The sequence below is a fragment of the Lutjanus erythropterus genome, chromosome 6, assembly GCF_056507025.1.
Source record: "Lutjanus erythropterus isolate fLutEry1 chromosome 6, fLutEry1.hap2, whole genome shotgun sequence".
Classification (NCBI taxonomy): Eukaryota; Metazoa; Chordata; class Actinopteri; order Lutjaniformes; family Lutjanidae; genus Lutjanus; species Lutjanus erythropterus.
In genome coordinates, this window is record NC_139322.1 from 34,986,302 (window position 1) to 34,996,073 (window position 9,772).

Below are 9,772 nucleotides of genomic sequence, written 5' to 3' on the forward strand. Positions count from 1 at the left end.
AAATTAATACATGTGAATCTAAACTTTGTAACGTCAAAATTGTTGCAGATAAATGAACATTTTGACTGATTTTCCACTTGTGAAAACTAAATCTCTACTAGTGAGCCCCACTGATTAAAAGTTAAAGGGGATTACCACAGCCTATGAAGTTTCTGACATGATTGTAAATGTAGCAGTGCACCTTTAAAGGTAAATGAAGAAAAGCTAAAGTTACCAATGGATGGATGTATCTGAAGCTCATCCTACATGAACTCTGGGCCCTAATTTATTCACAGTGTTAGGTATTCCTTTTCATCTATATTTATATAATATAAAGATATACATATATGTTTATTTATCTTGACTCCAGCCATTGCTTCATTGTATTATTAATTTGATTCGTCTCAAGCATTCATGTATTGTTTTTGGGAGTACAAGCAGTAACTTTTCTTCCGTCACTCTGTTGTTGTTTTATGTCTTTTTGCTTGATTCATTCATTCATTTTATTCCTCCTCTGTCATGTTATGACAATATAATCTGATATATTTGACACAGATTACCTTGAGATTCAAACAAAACACCATTTCCACACTTTTTCAGGAAATTTCAGGAATGGACTTTATTGAAATGTCTGAATAATACAGTGCAACAGGCAGATAGGACTGGACAGAAAGAAAACCAATGATGAAATATAAAAAAAAAACTTTTTGCATTTAATCAGACTCTTTTATTAGAAATATCCAATGTCTTAAATTAGTTTGTCCCCAAAAAAGTTCTCACAGTTTTCCAATTCTGAACTTTTGTAAACATCTGCAGGTGAAAACAACTCAAACACATAAATAAATCATGATGAAATAAATAAAAGATGATTTAGTTTTCCTCTGGTCCAGTTTCTTTTATCAGCCTGTGGTCGAGCTGTTTACCCAGGAAGTCAAACTAATTGTTGCGTTGGTTAGTGCTGTGTGACTAAGAAGACCCATTAGAGTAAAAGATCAGTTTTAGCCAATTGTATGTTAGTATTATGATGCAGCGACAGTGACTGTTGGAAGTATCAGGTGGTTGCTTCTGGTGTTCAGAGCTGCTTGGTTTCTGTGCTGGAGGAGACCACCTTGCCGTCCACCAGGGTCTGTGTGACGGTCATCACTTTGGTCTTCACTGTTTTCTGGTTTTCCAGAGCGTCCTGGAGCCTGGATGGAAAGATCGAGGACAAATCAGTTGTCAGACATGATGGTAAACTTTGCCTCAGTGCCAATGCATCAAATACAGCAGCTCAATCAGTGTCCCTATGCTTCATTTTTTGAGGAGCCCCTCCAGCATTATGTTTTCCTGTGCTGTTGAAGTCAGGCGACACAGTGTGAACAGTGAGAAAGTGCACATATGCAGGAACTGGGGAGGTTGGCTCGGTCAAACAAACAGAACATTCACCCAGGAGACTGCTATTTACAGTCCCATACAGACCAAGAGTCTGTATTGACTTTCTTTAAACTTACATAACATATGTAACTTACATAAACTACATTATGTACCTTAACTTTAACTTTAGAATTATTTCCTGGGTGTATTGGTGTGTATTTTGTTTTAAATTTTCACTCTATTCCATGCTTAATTTTTTGTGCGTATTATGAACTACAGCTCTAATTTATAGATATATAATAATTTGTTGTAGAATGATAATAAATGTACTTACATTCTTGTTGAAAATGTTTTTTGCACTTGTCAGGGGAGTACTTGCCTAAAAGAGGCATTATTTAAAAAGTTTGAGAATCACTAGCCTTAAACCAGTGGAATAGTTTTTGTGCTTTTATTTTGCAAGTCTTCCTGGACATTGCATATTTGTATGTCACATATTTTCTGACTTGACAGGGCAAAACTGACACCAGAGGGGTAAGTACAGCGTCACAGTTTGAAGCACAGGGACACTGACCAAGCTGTTGTATTTAACAGGATGGGAGTGAGCATGGTCTGATATTACAATGTAAAATACATTTTCCCCCCCTTGGTTTTCACATTTCTTCCACTGTAAAATCTTTAATGTACATACTGGAAGTCTTCCCCGTCCAGCAGTCGTCTGTATGTGGCGATCTCGGCCTCCAGCTTCATCTTTGTGTTGAGGAGGGCCTCGTAATCCTGCGACTGCACCTGGATGTTGTTACGCAGCTGTGTGAGCTCCGCCTCCAGGCCCAGGATGACGTTGTTGAGAGACTCGATCTCCATGTTGTAACGTATCTCTGTGTCCCTCAGCGTGCCTTCCAGCGAAGCTTTCTGTGAGCGACAGCAGGGAAAGAAAAGAACGGGTTAATGATTTTCCAGCGAACCCAGCTCGCCGGTGACAGCTCCATAGCGAGGGGTCACCCGAGTGTAAAGCTTGTGTCCACAAAGTAAATGTGAGAGACTTGAAGTGAGAGTGCTGAGTTAGGCATTGCAGGGAGGGGAGATAAGCGTGTGTGGAGGTAAATGAAGTGTGCGCTGACTGAGTGCTTCTCACCAGGCTCCTCTGTGACTCCAGCTCGATCTCCAGGGTCTGTATCTGTCTGCGCAGTTCGTTCACCTCTGTCTGCGCACCCTTCAGGGCCTCTGTGTTCAGGTTGACCTGGGTCTGCACTTCTGTGATCTGAAAGAATAATTGAGATTAATGCATAAGTTTGGAAAAATTGTTTTTTAAGCTGCTACAATGAACTTTGATATATAGTGTTGTTTTTGGTGCCCCCTGTGGACAAAAGCAGTGTTAATAATGTCAATAAAATAATGTCAAAAATAAAAATTATCTAAATCATGCCTGTAGCACTCACAATGATTTTGCCTGAGAAAATGTAAACACAAGCTTATTTCACCTGATTTCATGGAGAATCCAATCCGGTGGTAAGCATTAAGAAAAACTATATAGAAATAGCCAGTCTTCTTGTGGATAATCTTGTTAAATTATGTAGGTCACACGCAGACATCAGTAATAAATTGAGGCTGTTTCATAGCTACTTAAAAACTCATTGTGGTAGCTTTAACCAGGACTTGCTTGAGAGGAATTTTCATGTTTGCAGACGATACTGTATTGTTCATCATTTACCTGAGATTCGTGCCACGCTTTGAGTTCTTCTTGGTTCTTCTGTGCCATCTTCTCATACTTTGCCCTTATTTCTGCCATGATCTGAGCCAGGTCCTGTCCTTTAGGGGCGTCGACATCCACGTGGACTCCTGACTGGGCGATCTGGTTGCGAAGCTCCATAACTTCCTACAGAAATAAGAATTGATAGAGGAATTAATAGACAAACACAAATTCTAACTTTTTTTTTTAGAAATCCTCATATGACTAGAAAGTCTGAAAGTAGCCTTTGTGCAAATTTGTAACAACTACATGTCCAAAAATGAGCACAGCAGCCCGAATAGTGAGTTAAAATCCCATTTTACACTGCAGGAGTGCAAGACAGGTGCAAAATTGTTATTTCACATTAACAGGCGAGGATGAGTACTACAGTGTAAGATGATCATGATAATCTCTCATGACAAATTAGTCATTTTATGAAATAACTATATTGTTGATTCCTAATTAATTCTGCAAATGAAATGATCCATGTGAAATATTTCAGTCATTTAAAAGGAATAGAGCACTGCTTAGATCTTATGGCTCCTACCACTAAATACTCTGACCCAGCTCTGACTCCTAGCCGCTTTCAACCATAATCACATTATGGTCAGGTAAATATACAGGCGGTGCATCTAAACCTTTGTCTGGGGCCCTAAATACTTAATTCCTTCAGTAAACAAACTCTTGTGTTTTTGCTTATGCTCTTAAATTACAGTCATTTTAATTCTTTGGTGTTTTTTCACTCTGTTGCCATATGGCCGGGGACCATTTTTACGATGAGGCTTGCCACAAAATTCACATTCAGATATTTCACATTTCTTAACAAACCTCCCTCTTCCCACTGAAGTTTTCTCAGGCTTGTTTTGCCGGACGCCCTGCGGCATGTCAGGATGTGTTGGTCTGTGTAACATGCATATCTCACTTTAAGCACACAGTCATGATGTCTAAAGGGAGTATTGAGATCAGCTGCTAGTAAGCAAATATTTATTCAGGCCATCTAAAGGTGTGGATCTTTGCTGAGATGATGTCCAAAGGTCATTTTAAAGTGGCTTTTGTTTGGAATTCATTAGACTTTGTTGAAAGAAGCACTGAAATTGTTAACACTGAGGAAGCAGGAATACTACCTTTGACTAACCATTGACTTTCACCGACAAGATGTACAAAACCAGAGCCTAAGGCCATGTTAAATGCCCTGAAAACCTACTTTCTAAAACAGCTTGACACGATAGGTCATGCGATCTTACATCAACACAGAATTTTCTGCTAATGTTAGAACAGTTTTTTTTATTTCTGCATTTCTGTTTTTGCCCTTGCTTTTCTTCCAGCTCGAAGTGGGTGGAGTTCAGCTGGAAAACTGTGATGTCACTATGTACCAATCAGAGTTTATAAACATTTGAATCAAAATACAGTATTATGATAGTTAATGGGGTTGTTTGTAAAAAACTGCTATCAGTCAAAACTCTTCAAACCCACATAGTCCATTCAAAATTTAGCTAAGTTTTCAAATGTTTACCCCTTAATAAATAACTCAAGACTATTTTTCCCCAAACTTTAATTTTGGTTGTTGCTAATTTAGTCATTCATTTTTTAATATTATTGAGAAATACTTCAAACTTTAAAAGTTTTCCAAGGCTTGAAAATAGGTTTGTTCTGATATGACACTAGTATTGAAAATACCGCTACAGTGAGTCTACGCACCAATCTAATGTCACAAAATTAATTAGCCCCGAAACAGGACCGTGTTACTTCCCAGCAGCATCCTGCTTGCCAGTTTTTTAAAATCAGAGCCAGGCTAATCCACGCCATCAATGTATTTAGTTAAGGTATTAGAATCAGTATTGGGAAGGAAAAAATTGTATCGGACCATATATGTTTTCCTCAATTATAAAGTTGTTTTTCAGAATCAGATTTATTACCATTTAGGTTTTCAACATACAAGGTGTTGTGGTGCATAACACGTATTTGAATGCCATTGTACTCACATTTTCGTGGTTCTTCTTAAGGTGGATGAGCTCCTCCTTCAGGGCTTCGATCTCGCTCTCCAGGTTCATGCGGCTCATGTTGGTGTCGTCGATGAGCTTCCTCAGACCAACGATGTCGGCCTCCACGGACTGGCGGATGGCCAGCTCGGACTCGTATCTAAACAGAACAGAGCAGGGAGGTGAGGACAACTTCAAAGTCTGGTACAGCAGCTCAGATTCACAGAGATTAGTCCAACTGAATAACTCAATGATTAACGTTACTGAATAGACCTAAACGGTCTTTTTTTATGGCATTTTTCCTTTAAGTTTGAATAAACATGGTCATTGTACAATACTCTACAGTCTATTTGCCAGCTGTGTTTGCTCTGACATTTTATTTATGGCACAACTGAAATGTCTCCAGTGGCTGTGATGGAAAGGTGATAATTTGTGACTACAGGACAAACAATTGCCCCTGTAGATCATCACGCTGTGTATTCATCCTATAACCCATTCAGCAGTAAAGCAGGGTGTGCCCGCAGCTGTCCCGCTTAGTGTTTTACAACCTCAGTGATGACAAGGGCGGGACTTACTTCACCCTGAAGTCATCGGCTGCCAGGCGAGCGTTGTCGATGTTCAGGACCAGGCGGGCATTGTCAGTGGTGGCATCAAACACCTGGAACAAGTTTACAAAAGCCAGAGGTTATTTAGATTGAAAACAGCACTGACAACCAACTGTTTATACTGGAGAGCTGACAAAAAGCTTTGTAGTTCAAATATCACCAAGTTGTAATACCTTGAAGCAATAATTTGATGTTTATTTGCTTTTTTAGTCAGTACCACTCTCATGTCTGCTGAATATGAGGCTACAGACACCAGCTAACTTGGCTCTATCCAAAGATTAAAGCTACCATAAGGAGTTTTTAACTGGTTATGAAATTTGATACTATTTCTACTACTTGATTTATTTTAACACAGTATAATAACACAATTTAATTTCTTTATAGTTATTTTTAATGCCTGCGACCAGGTCAGATCCTCTGTGAAATCAGATACAAGCCTGTGGGTACACGTTCCCAGGAAAAGTTACTGTGAGTGGTATGTTAGCCAGTTCAAGGAAGGAGGAAAATTTTAGTTTAGATAATTTTATTTCTTAATTTTAGTTTTATGTGTGTACTTATGGCAGTGGAAACACCTCCACTTTTGTCCACAGGAGGCTCCAAAAAGAACAAAAATGTGAGAGGTCCTTGTAGTAGCTTAAAAGTAACACTACGACATGTTGAAAAATGCACGTTTTTCATTTATTTATTTTTATTTTATTTTTTGCAGAGAGTTACACAAGAAGATCAATATCTATCTGCTAAATATGAAGCTAGAGCCAGCAGGCAGTTAGCTTAGCTTAGCATAAAGACTGGAAAGCTCTGTCCAAAGGTTAACGAAGTCTGCTGACCAGCAACCATTAAGTTCCTCGCAACCTCATGGTAACAGTAAAACTTTAGGAAACTTTTAAAATATTTTGAGAGCATTGTTCTTCATGAAGACCAAATTAAATGCTTTGTTTTTGTTTTGTTTTTTCAAATATGTTAAAACTGACACACAGTCAATTGTCTCTGTGTGTAATGGATGTCCAGTAATAGACTTAGTGACAGACCCAGATGGTTGCAGTGTTTGCTTTAGTAGTCACAGTGCGGTAGATAAGAGCTGCGATGGATACAGAGGAGTCATCCAGGTGACAAAGTCCATGAGCCAATCAGTGGCTGCCAGGCAGCAGTTGTCCTGAGGAACAGGATCTATCCTGTCAGCAGGTCATTTGCATGAGCTAAGTGGTGATGGTGGTTGTGACTGTGGTTGTGTGTGTACATGCTCGGTCATGTGAGCGCGCGTGTTTGCATGGGCGGTTGACCGAGCATGCAGGCTGTTTTAACGTTGTCTAGAGAGTCTGGGTTTTCTCACATGGGGGCCGAGGCAAAGGGCGCTGTTTGAGTGATGTTTGCGTCACAGCAAGTGAAAAATGAAGCAGTTCTGACCCTGGGCTGTTTAGATGAACTGAGGCCCTCAGCTGTTTGTAGAACAAACAGAACCTAATTTCAAAGAGTCACTTTTTATGTAATGTTTTGAGGATGATAACAGATGGAAAACTCCTGTTTTGCCCGTTGAATTTGCCTTCAAGTTAGTTGACCTTGATGATGCTATCTGTGCTGCTCCCACAAGGAAAAAGATTAGAAAATGAAATGCTCTTTGAATGCAATGAGAACATGCAAGAATAACAGTTTTCCAGTGCACTGCTACAGTAGACACAAAGTCTTTGAGTGTTTCTCCAAGTTGGGTCCAATTGAGCCCGAGTGGAATGTTCCATTTGGAAATTGACTTAATTTTCTGGAAGGGAAAATAGCTTTGAATGAAGCGTGGCAGCAGGATGAGGGTTACAGTCTACTTCTCTTTCAGTCAATAGGCTGCTGAGGTTTTTTTTTTCTCTCTTGGCAGTCAATGGGGCAAAACCTTGAATGAATGATTTACAAATCTTCTTTTATTTTCAGTTCTACATGTAAAAACCTTTTCGCACTGTGCCGGATGTATTCATACGGGGCGTATCAGGAAAAGTGTGAAATTAACTGCGCTATCAGATTAATTAGTTATAAAATGCTGAACATAAAGAACTTTAAAGCTCCACCTTAAAAGATGAGTGAGAAGAAATGAGTTGAACCTACCTTTCCCTACCTTATCAGCTTCTATTGTATGTATACACAGTAGTACTGAATGTTCAGTCCCATTGTTCAACTAATAACACTGTTTGTGTTCTTCTGAACAAAGAGGAAAAAGGTAGTTAAAGTTGTGATATATGAGGCTGTAAGTTGACCCTTTAAAGTCCCTGGACTCTTTTTTTGTGTGTGTTTCCCACTGCCTTCCTGTCTCTCTGACCCCTGATGCTCCAGCATTCCTCCACCATACTGTTTCCGGTCCAGCCCTCGGCCCCCGGCCCATTGGGTAGCAGCAGGCACGGTGCCGAGGACCGGCGGGAACTCCAGACGAGCGGTAACAGAGCACTGATGGGGTTATATTTGGGTCAGGGGGTACAGAACATATTGCTTTGAACAGTGTAAAAATCTTCAAGATGTACCGTGCCTTGTGCTGTTTTACCCATTTATTGCTCACATCTTCAAAAAGCATCTCATAACTCACCTTGGGTTTCATCTCTCAGCTCCCTCCCTCCATCCATCCATCCAACGTTCCCCTCATATGCTTTTGCTCAACACTAAATAAATCAACACATGCACATTCCAACATCCCCCACCCCCAGCCCCCTCCTCCTCACCTTCTTCCTCAGGTCATCCAGGATGGCCTGGTACTTGCTGTAGTCTCTGAAGTCGGGTCCGCTCTTCTCCAGGGCCTCCTTGATCTTAATCTCCAGCTTGTGGTTGGCCTGCTCCAGGTTCCTCACCGTCTCCAGATAGTTGGCCAGGCGGTCGTTCAGGTTCTGCATGGCGAACTTCTCGTTGCCCATGATGTCGGCGCTCTTCCCACTGGCGCTCACCTGGATGCTGCTGGACAAGCCCCCGATTCCAGAGCCCATTCCCATGCTGGATCCCAACCTGCTGCTGGAGGAGATGCTGATTCTTTGGCCACCGGCCCCACCATGGATAGAGGAGGCCCTGAAGGCAGGAGCTGAGGTACGGGTCATTGATATAGCAGGAGGCCTGCTACTAGTGGAAGAGTGCACAGAGTATGAAGTAGATTTCCTCATGGCTTGCATTGTTGCTGTTGAGTGTGAGACTCAGTGAGACAGACTGTGAGTAAGACACAGAGACACAGGCGGGCCGGCTGAAACGGGAGCTCACAGACACAAGGCAGGAGGAGAGGGGAAGCCGTTAAACTATATAAACCTTGTGGGCCCTCAGGTCCGCCCCTCAAACCACTCCCCCTCTGCCTGAGTCACCTCCCTCTTTTTTCCACAGGACTAAACCGCAGGGCTGCTCGCTGCATGCCTTCGTCCTCTTCAACCTTCCTAAGTTGGTCAATTCTGAGCACTCAGAGGAATTTAATAACCTGGAGATCTGCAGAATTTGGAAAATAAAACTTTTTTATTAGAAATGAATGATTCTAAACATTACTTGGATAGAACAGTAAAGACCAAGAACATCATTTTATCTTTCTATTATAAATTCCCACAAAAGATATTAAAAATAACAATATATTTCTTCTTCTAGATGTTTTGTACAACAACAATGGAGCGGTGAAGCATAAATTACATCACTTATACAGACAGTAATTATTTGTAGAACTAATTCATTGTCAGTTCAGACCAATCTCTTAACGGAAAGTGTTGGCAACACTTTGTTTGAAGGGGTGTGCATAAGACTGTCATAACACTGTCATTACCATGACATGAAACTTTTTATGAAAATGAGGGAGTCTTTTTTAGATGTTTGACTGTTGTCATTAAGTATATGTTACTTTTCTTGCAAAGTTGACATCATTTGGTTTTGTCTTTGTTATGAAAATCTGTATTAAGGAAAACAACATAACCTGTCATCAATATGCCATAGCCAGCTTAATTATCAAACCTAAAGAAAATTATTCATGACACAATTCAAGGGTCTCATGACAACCAATGTCAAAACCAACCACATATGGTAGTTTAATGTAATGTTAAAACAAGAAGCTACATAGTTTCTCAAAGTTTGATGTTATGACAAGTTCATGTCAGTTAATGTCAAGTTGTCATATATAAGATATAAGTCAACTTTGCACTAAA

General features: G+C 40.3%; 1 protein-coding gene across 1 annotated transcript; it reads right to left on the reverse strand.

Moving 5' to 3' along the window:
- Window positions 1-571: 571 nt before the first annotated feature.
- On the reverse strand, window positions 572-8,874 carry krt18a.1 (keratin 18a, tandem duplicate 1). Its single transcript, XM_084721777.1, has 7 exons — window positions 8,333-8,874; window positions 5,613-5,695; window positions 5,041-5,197; window positions 3,041-3,205; window positions 2,465-2,590; window positions 2,021-2,241; window positions 572-1,166 (listed from the first exon to the last, which is right to left on the reverse strand). Exons 1-7 carry the CDS (start codon window positions 8,768-8,770, stop codon window positions 1,052-1,054), a joined length of 1,305 nt encoding a protein of 434 aa, XP_084577903.1. The 5' UTR covers window positions 8,771-8,874; the 3' UTR covers window positions 572-1,051.
- Between the last annotated feature and the right edge of the window lie 898 nt (window positions 8,875-9,772).